The following is a 15,835-nucleotide window of genomic DNA, read 5'->3' on the forward strand; positions in this document are numbered from 1 at the left end:
AAAAAAGAAAAAATTACAAGAAGTTGTCCTGTTAAATCAGCTACACATGGAATCTGTGTAAGGAAATCAGCCTTTTTGTTACAAATAGGTTTAAAAAGCCCTAGAGAAGAGAGCCGTGAACAGAAGCAATATTATCCACTAACAACCTCACTCCCTTTTAGACATCAGCTGAGAGGAGATCAGCATCATTGAACAGGGGGTTTATCTTAAGATAATGACTCATCTTTATTTCTTTCAGGATATAAAACTTGTATTTAAATCAATTCAGAGAAGCACTTTAGCTTTAAACATTAGAGAGTAGGGAGAGCCTATTTAATAAAACAGCATTATTTCATTTTCAAAGAATGATACTGGCAGTAGCTCTAAGTTTAAATTCTGTATTCTCTTCCTCAATTATAATTATAGATGGATCTGAAAGGAAGCATGCCTATTACTGTCATATTTATTCTTTTGACAGGTGTTATGGGACTGTAATTTGATGAAATGATTCAAAACGCAGATTCCTATCCAAACACAATTCTTGTCATCAACACGAGAGGTTTAGGCGAAGTCCTCCAGCAAACCTTTTCACAGGTCTTGAACAGTCCTGATATTTTAGCACAATCCATATTCAGGATGATGGGGGAGAGCTTGCCTTCAGTGCTTATATCCGGGGAAGCAACAGCCAGAAGGAAGTGTGGGCGTTTGAGGTAAAGAAAGTGGGCACAGTTTTTTCTTCACGGGGCGGGGTCGGATCTGGCAATGGGCACCCAGTAGGACCCCGAGTCCCGCGCGCGGCCGGCAGAGGGCGCTCGGCCACAGTCGCCAGGCGGGGGCGGTGCTGCGCCGCTCCGGGGGCGCAGGCGCAGTCGTCGCCGCCGCCGTGGCCGCGGCGTCCGGGGCTGGCGTCCCCAGTGGAGGCGGGTGAGCCGCGCCGCGCAGGCCGAGGGCGGGGGCGCGGGGGCGGCGGCGGCCGGAGCCACGCGGGGCGGCGGGGGCGGGCTGGGGATGTAGAGGCCGTGGGCGTCCTCCGACCCGAGCGAGACCTAGGGCCGGCTCGCGCCGCTCCTCTGCCCTCCACGTGCTCCTGTCCCGGGAGAGCCGGATGCACCGGAGCGCGGCTCCCGGGGGCGGCCCGGCCTGGCGCAGGCCTCACCGGGGCGGCTTCGGAGGAGCGGGGCAGGCCCGCGACGCGAGGGGTGGGGGCTGGAGGGAGCCCAGGGGTCTCCGGGCCGCTAGGCCGCTGCCGAAGTGCCGGGCACACTCCTCCGGCGTTAACCTCAGTTTGCCCGTTTTGAAAAGGAGACGTGGCCCCTTTACATCCCTCTGCCCAGGGCACCCCATGAGGCCGAGTAACCTTAACATTTTGATTTATGCATCTGAATAACAGAGCTAGTCACTCCGTGGCCAAAACCCCGTAGCTCTTAGGAGTAAATCTTTCTTTTTGCTGTTATTGTTCTTAAAAACAGTTTTACTGAGATGTAATTTACATAGCATACAGTTCACCTATTTCAAGTGCACAATTCACTGTCTTCCAGTATGTTCGCTGTATTGTGCATCCATCACCGTACTCAATTTTAAAACATTTTCATTACCCCACAAAGAAACACCTCCTTTAGCTATCACCCCTCCATCTCTTCCCAGTACTCCCAGCCCTAGGCAACCACTACTCTTTCTGTCTCTATAGATTTGCCTATTCTAGATATTTCATATAAAGGGAATCATACTTTATGTAGCCTCTTGTGACTGGTTTCATTCACTTAGCATAATGTTTTCAAGGTTCATGTGGTAGCATGTGTCAGTACTTAATTTCTTTTTATGGCAGATTACTGTTCCATTGTGTGAATGTACCACATTTGATTCATCCATTCATCAGCTGATGGACCTTAGGACTAATCTTAACTCCTCATCACCACCTAACCAGACCTTTCTGGATCTGACCTGGCCTTAGACAGCATCCTCTTTGTTCTTGCCCTGTCTCCCTGTGCCAGGGTGGGCCTGACAGTCTTTCCTGCCCTAGGCCTTCATGCAGGCTGCTCTCTCTGCATGCAACACCCCTTCAAGTCCTGGTTGTCCCCAGGTTTAATCTCCCTCTCTCAAGAAATCTGTGACTTGACTAGGTGAGGTACCCCATGAACCATTCTCTCAGGGAACTGAATTCCACTTCGTAGTGTTTAATTATAATTGAATAATTGGTTTTTTAAAATCTTCCATGAGGGTATGAGTTCTATGGGGTTAGGGGCTGCCTTGTTTCTCTTTCTGTAGCACCCAGCACCCTTTTGGTGCTCAGTCACTGTTTCATTTCTTACACAAACACACGCACACCTATGTGTCAGGTGCTGTACTATGCTAGGGCTACAGACATGAACAAAATAAGCCCCCTCCTCCCATGGAGCTTACATTCCAGTGGGGGCATACAAGCAGAAACAACTAAATCTGTGGCTAATGAACAGGGTCATGAAGAAAGATCGAAGGGATTATCGTGTGGTCAGAGATGTCCTCTTGAGTGAGACTTGGATAAAGGTGGCGGGGGCAGGAGAAATGAGCCATGCATGTGGGTACTGGTGAAGGAGTCAGGTATGTGATGACCAGCAAGGTGGCCAGAGGGAGGAGCATGAGAGGAAAAGGACAAACCAGGAGCTTTCAGCTCAAGGGTCATCTCAGATGAGCCCTGGCCGTGTGTAGAAAGAGCTCGAGTTTGGAAATTTGTACCTGGATACAAAGCCCATCTGTGGCTCTGGTCTGGTTCTATGTCATCTGTAGCCTTAATCTTCTTCGTCTGTAAAGTGGGAGTAGTGATGCAGTTGTAGATTAAATAGTCCCTATGGAGTGCCCAGCTCAGTGTTTGCTGCCTGGTAGGTACCTGCTTGCCACCAGGTAGGTGTCCAATACTTGTTAATTCCCTTCGTTTGCTCTCAAACCGGGTTGGTGTGTTATGGCCTGTGTGGGGAGACCCTAGGCACAATGTAGTCTGACACCAGAGTGATTCAGTTCAGAGTACTGATTGCTCTTCTCCCAGGAGCCCAGCATGTTTGCGTTTTGCATGGTTTCTGGTTTGCTTTGGCTGGGATAGCTCACCAGGTGCACTTTAAACTGGCAAAGGCTCAGGGTGGATTGTACTGACATGTGTGATATTCAGGGTGGTTCCTTAGCCTTTGAGACAGCAGGTGTGGTAGAAAGAGCAGAGAACTCAGAGCCAAAAGACCTGAGTTTGAAACCTGGCTCTGCTAGGTTCATGACTTCAGGACTGCCACTTTCCTCCCGGCTTTAGTTTCTTCTCTGGCAAATGGGAATCATTCCACATTTATTGAGCTTCTGTTGTGGTCCAGGCACTGTTAACTGCGGAGGAGTGACTAATGCAATGTGGTCTCTGTCCCCCGGGAGCTTATAGTTAGCAAGGAACACAGTTAGCCAAGTAATGGAGGAAAGGGTGAGATGTTCAAGCGCCTAATATGTGCCAGCCCTGGTGCCAGGCACTTTCCTTGCGTCAGCTAGCTTGATCTTTACAAAACCCTTATGAGGTAGGTATTGTGTTCTTCAGTTTACAGGGGAGGAAGCAGAAGTCCAGAGAGGTCAAGCAAGTTGCCTAGGATCACACAGCTAGTAAATGGGAGAGGCAGGCTTCTAAACTAGGGTTGTTTGTCTCCAAAACCTGCTCTATGTTCTTGCATCACAAAATATATAAATGATTGCAGTACAGTGTGATGACTCTGTAATGGGGTGTGAGCAGCCTGGGATGAAACCCTCAAGGAGGTGACACGGGAGCTGGATCTTCGAGGTTAAAGAGGAATTCATAAGGCAGGTGAAGAATTCAAGGTAAGGGAAAGAAAGAGATGTTGGAGAGCACAGCACATTTCAGAGGGGGTATAGCAGTTAATAGTAAACACACAGTATGTGCCAGGCACTGTGCTAAGTTTTTTAGGAGCATTATTTTTTTTTTATTTTTTTGAGACAGAGTCTCGCTTTGTTGCCCAGGCTAGAGTGAGTGCCGTGGCGTCAGCCTAGCTCACAGCAACCTCAAACTCCTGGGCTCAAGCGATCCTCCTGCCTCAGCCTCCCGAGTAGCTGGGACTACAGACATGCGCCACCATGCCCGGCTAATTTTTTCTATATATTTTTAGTTGGGCAATTAATTTCTTTCTATTTATAGTAGAGACGGGGTCTCGCTCTTGCTCAGGCTGGTTTCGAACTCCTGACCCCGAGCAATCCGCCCGCCTCGGCTCCCAGAGTGCTAGGATTACAGCGTGAGCCACCACGCCCGGCCTAGGAGCATTAAATTTAATCTCTACAAGAGTCCTATGTAGGAAATACTGCTACGTCCCCCATTGACATACGAGAAACAGAATTTGAGATAGAAATTAAGAAACTTGGCCAGTGGTCCCACAGCTGGCGAGTGATGGAACCAGGATTTGAGTGCAGACTCTCAAATCCCAAAGTCCATTAACTTAACCTCCAGGTTCTACCTGTGGCTAAAATGCAGGAAGTGTGGGAAGGATGGCAGCAGGTCAGATGCATGAGAGAAGTCGGAAGAGATTTCAGAAGGCCATGGGTAAAGAACTCCCCCAGAGGTTTTGAGGAAGGGGGGTGACAGGTGTGTTTTTTGGGAAGTACCCTTAGGTGGCGCTGTGTGGATTGGACTGGAAGGAGAGAAGCTGAAGTATTGGGGTAGTCCAGGCAAGGCATGGGTGCAGAGCTAGGAACCTGGCACCAGTGGGGATCAAGTGGGGGACCAAGGGTAGGGGGACGTTAGAACCTTGACCATGTGGGAGAGGGGCTGGAGAAGGCAGGGATTACTGCCCCGCTCTAGCTTGGGCGAGCATATACGTACGTGCAAGATGGAGCCCTGGAGTGGATGGGGGCAGGAAGCAGAACCACTCCATTCCTATTTTTCAACTTTCCCCATCAAGAAGAGTAATTGCATATTTAAAAAATGGCCTGTGCAGGCTTAATTTAGCTTGTATCAATGCTCAATAGGGCATAATTTCTGGTTATTTTCTGCAGTTCTATTCTTTCTTTCTTTTTTTAATATGTGACTTATTTTTAGGTACCCTGTGTCAGGACACAGGTGAGGGAAAAGGACAGTGGGGTTAAATGGAACCGTAGGCCTGTCTCTCGACATCTGTGCCAGTGATCCCACTCGGCTCCCAGGAAATTCCCTTTGTAGCTTTATTTCCTCTCTTCTCTTTGTTCTGTCATATTCTCTTTGGATCCTGTAAGTGCTTTTTTGTTAAGCATTTCTTAGCTGCCCTTTCCTTTATCTGTGTAGTTGATGTCAGCTTGGTGACTTTTTCTTTTTTTTCCATCTGTATGCAGGGGGAAGCTACAGATGATGTCTTTGTGTTTCAGAAAAGCACGAAGCAAGGTTTTGTAGAGAAGGTTGAGAAGTACTGGATAATAGTAAAGTCAAGTGCTTTTATAAATGCTTGAACCTGGTCCTGCATAAGCCCTAGGAGAGTTCTTTGTGGGGTTCTTAGCCCTGATGTGGTCAGCATTTTTATGGATGTCTCAGATATAGACATGGCAGGTGGTGCCGTGAGGCAGATAAGGGCATGGGCTTTGGAACCAAATAGACCTAGGTTTGATTCCTGGCCTTGCCATGTACTAGCCGTATGGCTTCCGGCAAGTTACTTAACCTCTCAGGATCTCAGTTTCCTCGTCTATAAAATGGGCCTAATGATACCTACCCTGTAATATTGCCATGAGGATGCAGTGAGATGACCATTTGAAAAGCTCTCACACTTGGCATGTGCTGATCACTTCCTGAGTGGTAGGTAGGAAGACATGCTGTTAGCTTTGCAGAGGGTTCTGGATAGGAGAGCTGGGTACGGCAGACTGTCCATCTCTGTGGCCCTAGGGCTGAGTCCAGAGTTGTACACATGCTAGATACTCTTGAGTGGCGCTGCATGGGTGACAGATGCTTAAGGCAGAAAGAGTTGTACCCCACTCGTACCTGTTAAGTGGTTGTTTCTGTGCTCTTGTTACGTTGAATTGAGTTGAGTTAGATAACAGAATCAGACACCCCAAGGATTTGTGGCAGATTGTGACTCTGGACTGAACTCATAAAATACAAGCCGGGCAAACATACTTATGAATAGCTCCTGGGAGAAAGGTGCCTTTGAGCCCAATGCCAGGGCCACATGAGGGCTCACGCGGAGAATGCAGTCTGGGCTGCATTCCTTGAATTCGTAGGTCAAAAGGGGTGCCAGCCCCTGGCCAGTGAAGTTGGTTTACACAACCAGACGATTGTTTTCCCGCTGGACAGTATATTTAAGATGAGTATCAATAATGGGGGTGTATATGCCTCAAGAAAGGAAAAGCTTTGGGAGATGATATTAGTAGCATTTTCGGGATGCTTAATGTTGGGAGAGGGATGAGGGGCAGTGGGAGGGGGTGCTGGGGTAGTTGACTGATTAATGAAAAGCTGGACTGGGGGTAGGTTAGGGAAGACTTTAGCCCCAGAGGGCAGAGCTCAGACCAATGAGTAGAATATTGCAGTGGTAACGTTCAGCTCAGACCCAGACAGACTTTCCAGCAGCTTGAGCAGAGTGAAGATGGAGTGCGGGTGAGCTCCCTGCCTCCGGGGAGCACGTGGCGGGAGGACAGCTGGATGACTCCCCACCAGGGAATGTTTCTAAAGTAACTTCTTATTAGGAAAATATTCAAAATATGTAGAAGTTAAATAATAGCACAGTGTTCACCGTTAGTGCCTGCCATCTAAATACAACATTAACATTTCACCACCTGTCCTTATCTTTCTTACTCCTTTCTCTCTGTGTTATCTTTTGCTGAGCTATTTGAAAGTAAGTTGCAGACCTGATGACATATCACCTCTAAATACTTCCACTTGCATCTCCCGAGGCTAAAGGCATTCTCGCACATAACCACGTTATCAGTATTCTACTCGGGAAAATTAACGATAATTTACAGAATCGTCAACTGTCCAGTTGTGGACAGTTTTCAGTTTTCCGTTGGGATTTTCAGCTGGGAGGTTGAGAAAGCGCCACGACCACTATGTGGAGAATGGCTGGCGGAGGCCCGAGGGCAGCCGGATGCCCTTCCAGTAATCCAGGTGAGAGCCTGAACTGGAAGCCTCAACCAGGGCAGTGCAGGGTGATCAGGGCTATTTTGAGATAACCACACAGGCCTCCCACGAGGCATAGTGCCAGGGGTGCTGGTTCAGGGAGGGCCTCTAGGAGGCCTTGTAGGCCATGAGCAGGAGTAGTCCGGATTTGATCCTGTAGACCAGTGCTTTCCACACCTCACTGCCACTGTCCTGATTTCGCCATGTCCACATTTCAGGTGCGTTAGTATTTGTTTGATACATTAAAAAAAATCAATTTTATGCCTATTTTTAAAAAATACTTTAAGTCATAATATCTATGAAAACATGGGTATTTTATGTTTTCATTACACATGAAAATAAATATAAAATCATAATAAAAAGATGTTGGTCCTGGCCGGGCGCTGTGGCTCACGCCTGTAATCCTAGCTCTTGGGAGGCCGAGGCGGGCGGATTGCTCAAGGTCAGGAGTTCAAAACCAGCCTGAGCGAGACCCCGTCTCTACTATAAATAGAAAGAAATTAATTGGCCAACTGATATATATATATAAAAATTAGCCGGGCATGGTGGCGCATGCCTGTAGTCCCAGCTACCCGGGAGGCTGAGGCAGAAGGATCACTCGAGCCCAGGAGTTTGAGGTTGCTGTGAGCTAGGCTGACGCCACGGCACTCACTCTAGCCCGGGCAACAAAGCGAGACTCTGTCTCAAAAAAAAAAAAAAAAAAAAAGATGTTGGTCCATATAGTGCTTCAAATAATTTTAGGTATTTGTCCCACATTTTGGGGAAAGTTGCCATGAATGGTGCAGGATGGGAGTGGACAGCAGGGACCTCAGGAAGGGACAGGACATGCTGAGATTTATGCTTTGGGAAGATCCACTCTGGCTGTTGGGTGGAGAACAGATTGTAGGGAAATGGGTTGGTAAACAGGGAGACCGGCTCGGGGACTGTTGCAGTTGTCCCAGTGAAAGGTGATGACAGTCTGAACCAGGGATGTGCAGAGGAGTAGGAAGGAGGGGACAATTGTGAGGAGTCATCCAGAGGTGGAATTTGATGGGACCTAGAAACCAGTGGCGTGGGGATCGGGGGACAGGAGTCTGGGATGCCTGGGAAGATGGAGGTGGCATGACAGAGGCAGGGAGCCGGGTGGAGGCTAAGGTCGGGTTGAAAGGGCAGGATAAGCAAAGCAGTTCTTGCTGGGGCCAAAGGGTTTGCCTCCAGGTTTAGCAATGATGCTGTGAGGTTCATTGCCTGTTAAATAATAGCAAACCCACACTTTAAATTAAATTAAAATGCTTTTAGTTTAGCTCTTCTAAGTGGACCCACACATGTATTCTCTACTAGTTATTACTGAGAATGACTAAGTATTATAATTGAGCTGAAAATAATCTGCCGCCCATACTTGCTGGGTTGGTTACTAAGTATTGCTTGGGGTTTTAAGCAGTGAAACAAAGTTGTGCTCTTTCCAAATGTTAATTTTGAGGACTGCAGATGGTGACCATCTGTTCCACGACTAGCATTTTACAATATTTGATTACTACTTTATATAGTTTGGGAAAACCTGCCAGGGGAGTCTGCCCGTCAGGTTGGGGACTTTGGTGGTATGTCCTCAAGGTTGCCCTTGAAGGTCTTGGCCGCCATTCTGTGGGGTTCCCCTCTGTTTGCTGGGCTCAAGGGTGGCCAGTCAGCCTGGCAAATCGGTGATTCATAGCAGGAGGAACTTGAGGAGCCCTGTCTTGTCCAGACTTCCTCAGAGCTGGAACCGTCAGAAGCTCATCATGGGAGAATCTGGAACTGCCTCCAGGTGGGTGGTTTTCGGCCTCAAATGAATTCTTTGGACTTGGTTTCTCTCAGAGTCTCCGCTCTGCCTTCTGCTCCGTGGCTGTGGTCCCAGGTTTCATGAGGAGGCAAGGTGGCTTCACTGAGACAGGATCCGGTCCCCTCTGCCTCAAGTCTAGTGGGAAAGAGCTGGAGTCCTTTTGGTCAGCTCTGCGGGGGTGTTGAGATTCACTCTGATCAGACCAACCTCTGTCACACGTCCATCTGCGTAGCGGTCCCTGTGCCCACGTGGACGCTGGGCTCTGGTCGGCCAGGCCTGGGGCGGAGTCCCACTCAGACCCCGGGGGCTGAAGGCTGGGAGTTTTTACCCCAGGTGCACGTTTGGGCTGCTACCAGAAGGGAGAGTAGGTGATGAGGGGGCAGACAGCCACCTGTCCACACCAGTGTCAAGACAACAGCCTGGAGAACCAGGAGGAATTGGCTACCTTAGCTGTGGAGACACATGTATTGTTGCCAGGAAGCTAATGTGCCGGAAATAGAACGAAGCCTCTGAAACCAGCCACTTCCTAAGCTTCCTTTCTTAGTTTAAGGGCATCTGATAGATGTGGTGATCCAGTTCTTCTCTTTTATTGCAGGGGTGTCGGGGGCAGGGGGCTTGTCTTTGTCTTTTTTTGTGTTCCTTTAAAACTAAGGCCAGCCGCTAAATTTCTTTTAGCTCCTTCTGGATCATAGGGGGCCTGTCTCGTGGAGGGGAATCCGTACAGAGGAGATAATAGATTCATTCAATTCGGCTGAACAGGGAGTGGAGCCTGCTGCGGGCCGGCCGCTCACCCTAGGGAGCTGGCACGAGTCCCCAGCAGGTGGGAGTGGCTGTTGTGGCACCACGAAGCAGGCACTACATTCCCACAGCGGACAGAGTGACTCCCTCCGTCCCCAGGGAAGGACAGTCAGGAAGGGCCTCCTGGAGGAATGACACTAGGCTGGACTGGAGGAGACGAGGAAGGGAGCTCCACGCTCAGGGAGCCACACGTGCCCGGGCACCGAGAGGTGACCTACTTGATGGTTTGGGCGATCTGGGAGAAGTTCTTAAGGCCCGATTGGAAGGTGCCTGGGACGCTGGTTCCGGAGCTCATTGGGTGTCAGTGCGGAGGGGACTGGAGTGGCGGGCTGGGGGCAGGGACACCAGGCAGGTTTCAGGCAGGAGTCGGTTGGGCAGTGAGCACACAGAGGGGCACTTACTGAAAGCTTAGCAAGTCTGTATGTTCTAGAATCTAACATTTGAAACAATCTATATTCTCACAGTTTCCTTAAAAAAAATAAAAAAGAGATCAGGCTAGAGTTGTGGGTTCTTTAGAGAGAGCCTTAATACAGAGTTAAAAATAATGGGCTCTGCAGACACGAGAGAGCACACTGTATAATTCTGCTTATACAAAACTCTAGAAAATGCAAACGAATCTGTAGTGACAGCAGAGCAGTGGTTGCTTGGGGATGGGGAAGGGGGAGGACAGGAGGGAGGGATTACAAAGAGGTGTGAGTAACTTGGGGCTGATGGGTATGTTCACCGTCTTGATTATGGTGATGGTTTCCGAGGTGTGTACATAAGCCAGAACCTATCGATTATATGCTTTAAATATGTGCAGTTGGTTGTATGTCAGCTCTACCTCAATAAAGCTGTTTGTTTTTTTTAAAGTCTAGAGCCGTACTTCCAGGATTCAAATCCCAGCTCTCCTTTATCAGCTGTGTGATCTTGGGCAAGTTACCAGACCTCTCTGTGCATGCTTTTCTTATGTGTGCAGTTAATCACATTTAAAGTGAATAGAATAGAAAAAGTGCTAACACCGTAAAATGAAATCATGTGCCCAGGCTTTGAGTGCATGACAGCAACTGTGTGCAGCTTTTCCTTCATGCAGAGGCTTCTAGAATGGTGCTGCTTAAGCTTTAATGTGCATGTGACTCTCCCGGGCACCTTGTTAAGATGCAGGTTTGGTCTAGTAGGTCTGGGGGGTGCCTGAGACTCTGCATTCCTAAGGAGCCTCCAGTTACGCGGGCTTTTCTGGTCTGGGGCCATCCTTTGAGTAGCAAGGCCCAGACCTGTGGGCATTCTCCCCTCTGCTGCCTGGTGCCCTCACCAGAACGCGTTGGCTGATGTCAGAGCTGCTTTCTCGGTGACTGCCCCTCAGGGTCTTCCTGCTTATCTGCCCTGCTCTGCCTGTCAGGGATACCTCCTCACCCGCCACCTGAAGTCAGGGTCCAGAAAGAAGACACAAGAGATGAGGCTGTGCATCTCCTTCCACGCTTGCCAGTGGTCTTTGCGGCCTGCTCTGGGCTGGGATTTCCGCAGGACTGAACGCCCAGCCCAGCCCAGAGTGCGGGCTCCGTGGGGTGGGCACGAGGGGGACCTGCCTCTGCTCTGTGTCCAGCCTGCTTCCCCTAGGACTGGGACCTCAGCCAGGGCTGAGCATAGAACTTGGCTTGATGCCTTAGGAGTGATGCTCTGTATTTTCCAGGGGCAGAGGGTCTTGGGAATGGCCCCGCTGCCGGGGGCAGAGCTGGTCCAGAGGCCGCTGCAGCTCTACCGCTACTTGCTGCGCTGTTGCCGGCAGCTGCCGACCAAGGGCATCCGGGAGCATTACAAACACGCGGTCAGGCAGGTGGGCGCAGGGTGCGCTGGATCTGGGCGGTTTCTCTTAACAGGGGCCTTGGTGGGGGGTGGGAGTGGAGGCCAGGGCCAGGGCACAGGGCTAGTCTTTCAGGTGGCGGTGGGGTGGCAGTTTGAGAGCCGCAGGAAACCAATGCTGGGCAATCCAGCTTCTCTCCAGGAAACGGGGTGCATCGCCCCGTAGGTCAGCTGTGTGCCAGGGCATGGCCGAGGCAGCTGAATGGACGATCAGAATAGAGTGTAGGACATAACATCATCTAATAGGCCTCCCTCCCAACAGTGCACAAATGGATTCAGTCATGAGAAAACATCAGGTGAACCCAAAGTGGGGGACCTTCTACCACGTAACTACCTGGTCTATACTCATCAAAAATGTCAATGTTTTGAAACACAAAGAAAGGCAGAAGAGCTGTGCTGGATTGAACAGGACTAAAGAGATGTGACAACTCAATGAGAATGCATGATCCCAGATTGCATCCTGGACCAGAAAAAAACAAAAAATTGCTGTAAAGGACATGCCTGGGGCAATGCATGACATTGGAATATGGGCTATAGATTAGATAATGGTGTTGTATCAGGGTTAAGTTTTCTGAATTTCTATTACTGTGGTTATGTAAGAGAATGTCCTTGTTAGGAAATACACATTGGAATGTTTAGGGGGCAGGGGGGTGCCGCTTGCGACTTACTCTTAAATGCTTCTGGAGAAAAACTATACACACACACATATAAAGAGAGAATGATAAAACGAATGTGGCAAAATGTTAACAATTGGTGATTCTGGTATGGAATTCTTTGTATTATTCTTGGAACATTTCCATAATTTAGAAACCATTTCCAAATAAAAAGTTGAAAACTAAAATTTATACAAATATAACATGGAAAGTGAAAAAATAGAGGTAGCCACAGAGGACTGTGGAAATATGGAGAAGGAAGTTTTTAGCTGTCTAGGGGAGGCAGGGGGGCTTCCCAGAGCTGGGTGTTGAGGTGGTTCCTGAAGATGAGAAGGAGGATGTGCTGCAGGGTTGGGAGTGACGGGTGACAGGTGCTGGTTCGTTTTGAAGGGTCCTTGAACCCCACAGCGATGAACTGCATCTCAGGTTGCTTCTCAGAGGTGAACATCTGGGAGAAGCACACAGCAGCCCGCACTTTGCACTGACCTGGCTGGGTTTCCCAAAGCCCCCCACTCCACTGCCTCCCTTCCCTTCCCTGTTTCCTTTCCAGCACCGGGCCAAGGGGAGCCTGTCCCTCCCTGCTGCAAGGCCCTGCAGAGATCTCCCCCTGGAGAAAAAACAGCTTCCTTCAAGGAGCAAACTGAATAGGGATCGAAGTTTCTCCTTGGCCCCTGCTTGATTTGGGGATAACTTGGGGGCCAGTCTTCCTTTTTGCAACCGCCCTGCTGTCAGGAGTACAAGCTTTGCAGTCAAGCAGAGTGCAAAATAGGATTCAGATGCCATTGCTTGGCAGCAGGTTAGGATTTCTGAGCCTCTGTTTCCTCGTCTCTAACTGTCCCTGGAGGATTTAGGGAGATAGATGCTGAGTGTAAAACCCAACTACATACTTAGTGACCTGAAGCTACTGGTCCTGGGAATTTTGCCGAGTCATCTCTCCTTGTGCTTAAACCTCCAGAGTTTCCGGGTTCATTCGGATGAAGACAACCCTGAGAGAATCCAGCAGATTATTAAGCGAGCCATTGAAGATGCCGATTGGATCATGAACAAAGTAGGTGCTTGGCTCCCCGCTCCACCTGCGAACTGGGGCAATGCTGGCTGTAGCCTCTGTGACCACTAGGGGCCGCCCCCGCCCCACGGTTGAGAATGGTGGTGCTGAGGAGGTTTCCGGCCAGCTGCTCCCCTCCTCTAGAATCTGCCCAAAGGGGATCCCTTCTGGTTGCATTTATTTTCTGCAAGGCGGAGGGGTGGTGTGTCACCTTTAATTCGTAAAGGCCAGTTTCTGCCTAACAGTGCTGAACGAGCTGAGAAGGGGCAGCCGGAAGGAGGAAGATGACAGTCTTCTGGGACTCGATGGTGCCCAAGCTGGCAGCACCATTGTGACGTCCAGAGAGGAAGGCTGTCTTGGGGAGTGAGCTCCCTGTCCCTGGGGGTATTCATCCTGGAGTAGGATTAGGAGGAAACATTCAAGAATCCGTCTCTGTGGAGGGAGGGAGGGAGGGAGGGAGGGAGTCAGGATTTAGACTGGCTTCTTGGTCCTTAAACTCATATTAGAAGGACCTAGAGGGCAGAGTATGTCCCCACCTCTCTGTCCTAACTTAGACTCTCCAGATGTGGGGCGCAGTGTCCAATTTTTAAACTCAGTGATTGGACTAGCTGGCTTCTGAGGCTTCTCTTCTACCGAGACTTTTTTTTTCCCCACTGAGCAAGACTCGGGAAAAAGGATGAGTGCCCCCATAGTTTTCAATCCTAATGTCTCCAGTTTCTTTTCCTTTTCTGTTTTTTTTTTTTTTTTTTGAGATGGGGGTCTTGCTATGTTGCCCAGGCTAGTCTCAAACTCATTGGCTCAAATGATCCTCCCGCCTCAATCTCCCAAGTAGCCAGGATTACAAGTGTGAGCCACTGTGCTCAGCCAACGTCCCCAGTTTTCTTATCATCCTCCCTCTCCAGCCCCAGCAGTTTTTCCTTTTCCATTAAAGAAGAAAAGGTGTCCAGGCACGAACTGGAGATTTGAGGGATCGGTGCCTCCTGACTGGGCTTCACCACCTCCGAGAAGCCCCTGTAGGAGGCAGGTGAGGCCCCGACAACCAGGACTCCAGATACCCCCAGAGTCCTTCTGCCCCGTTGGCTTCCCTCCCCGACTTCTCATCTCTCTGTCTTGCAGTATAAAAAACAAAACTGAGAACCCAGGGCCCAGCGAGTAAAGCCTTCCTGAAGACATCTGAAGTTGGGAGATCTCCCTTCTGGAACTCAGCAGCAGCAGCAGCAGTTCTGGAATATTCATCGGCCTTATTGGCTGAAAGACCAAGAAATCCCGGGGAGGGAGAAGCTGCCCTTTTGCTCAGAAGGCTCTTCTTGCCACAGTCATGTTTCCAGCGTCCTTTATGTTTGCTCTTCCTGCCACTCACGATGTGAAATTAGGAGAGAATATGGTGTTTTTTTGTTTTTTCTCTGTGTTTTTTATTTTTGTTTTTTTGTTTTTTTACTTTGCTCTGAAAGTGATTCATTTATTCTGGAGGTCTCTTTACCATTCTCTGAGCCCCAGCGCAGACGTCCCGTCGGGGGGCAGCGTGTACAGAAGGAAGAGGATGGGGCTTAGAAGCAGACAGATCTGGATTTGAGCCCCCGCTCGGGGGCGTGTCACAGGTATTGCCTTCGAGCTCAGTTTCCTCCTCTGTGAGGATCCAGTGAGATGAAGTTGAAGTGCCTATCACAGGATTTGGAACATGGTAGCACCAGTCAGTGTCCCCTCTGGGGAAGCCACCCTACGCGGCCCCTCGTCTGCGCCAGCACCCACCGCGTCGGGGCTCAGCTGTCTGTCTGTGGCTTGCCCCGCCCTGCGTGTAGCCCCCGAGCCCTCCCAGCTGTGCCATGCCCAGCCGTCTGCCAGGGATCTGCTCTTCCTGCCGGCTGCCTCTCCATGCCCAGGCGGTCCTTGCCTTCAAGGAGTTTATGGTGTTCTTGAGTTCGTAGTGTCCTTGAGGTGAAACGCACACTACGTGGAGCAGGGGAGACGGCCAGCGCTGAGGCTGTAGATGCTGCCTGTTCAGGCCTCTGTGAACCTGTGATCTGTCTCAATGGCCCTTCCCTGTGTTGCCACCACCATGGAAGAACAGCAGGGAGGGACAGAAAGAGCACGGGTTCTGGGAGAACTGGCCAGAGCGGGTAGAGCAGCCAGAAGATGCAGAAGAGAAGCCACACTGGGCCTGGAGTATTCCCCAGGGCACTCAGCCAAGGGATAAGCTATTGTGTGTTTGTGTCTTTGCAATTATGTGACTTAAAGTGACTCAGATACATCCACATGTATGTATGTATGCAGCTAACAATGAAGTAAACCTATCAATTTGTGAAAGCGTGTGTCTCTTCTCCACTGATGATACGCCGTTCCTTCCCCGAACGTATGTTGTCTCCTACTGTGTGCCAACTGTCATACTAGCTGTTGAGAACTTAGAGAAGAGTGAGACATAAAGCTGCCGGGGAGGGATCATTCTTCAGAGGAGATGACAGGCTCTGCTCTCTCTGCTGAGGTCAGATTTGACCCAGCAGGTGGGGGCAAGAAGGGGAGGTTTCAGGCCAGGCCCAAAGCTGAGCCAATCCCCCATCCCCACCCCTGTTCAGCCCCTCCAGAACCAGGGTGGCCCATCCTTGGTTCATAGATGGATTTTGATCCCAAGAGTGGGGCTGCTTGTATTC

At 49.9% G+C, this 15,835-nt stretch overlaps 1 protein-coding gene across 3 annotated transcripts; it reads left to right on the forward strand.

The window, feature by feature from the left end:
• The first annotated feature begins 823 nt into the window (after window positions 1–823).
• LYRM9 (LYR motif containing 9) lies at window positions 824–14,513 on the forward strand. 3 transcript variants are annotated; one of them, XM_075994325.1, is made up of 5 exons: window positions 825–903; window positions 8,791–8,840; window positions 10,506–11,466; window positions 13,101–13,193; window positions 14,307–14,513. In XM_075994325.1, the coding sequence occupies exons 3-5, from the start codon at window positions 11,086–11,088 to the stop codon at window positions 14,322–14,324; spliced, it is 492 nt and encodes a 163-aa protein (XP_075850440.1). In that variant the 5' UTR covers window positions 825–903; window positions 8,791–8,840; window positions 10,506–11,085; the 3' UTR covers window positions 14,325–14,513. The 3 variants fall into 3 exon arrangements, with proteins under 3 accessions (XP_075850439.1, XP_075850440.1, XP_075850441.1); XM_075994324.1 differs by lacking the exon at window positions 8,791–8,840 and having other exon boundaries at window positions 824–903; XM_075994326.1 differs by lacking the exons at window positions 825–903; window positions 8,791–8,840 and adding an exon at window positions 1,720–2,856.
• The last annotated feature ends 1,322 nt before the right edge of the window (window positions 14,514–15,835 follow it).

The sequence above is a fragment of the Microcebus murinus genome, chromosome 18 (assembly GCF_040939455.1).
Source record: "Microcebus murinus isolate Inina chromosome 18, M.murinus_Inina_mat1.0, whole genome shotgun sequence".
In the NCBI taxonomy this organism is placed as follows: Eukaryota; Metazoa; Chordata; class Mammalia; order Primates; family Cheirogaleidae; genus Microcebus; species Microcebus murinus.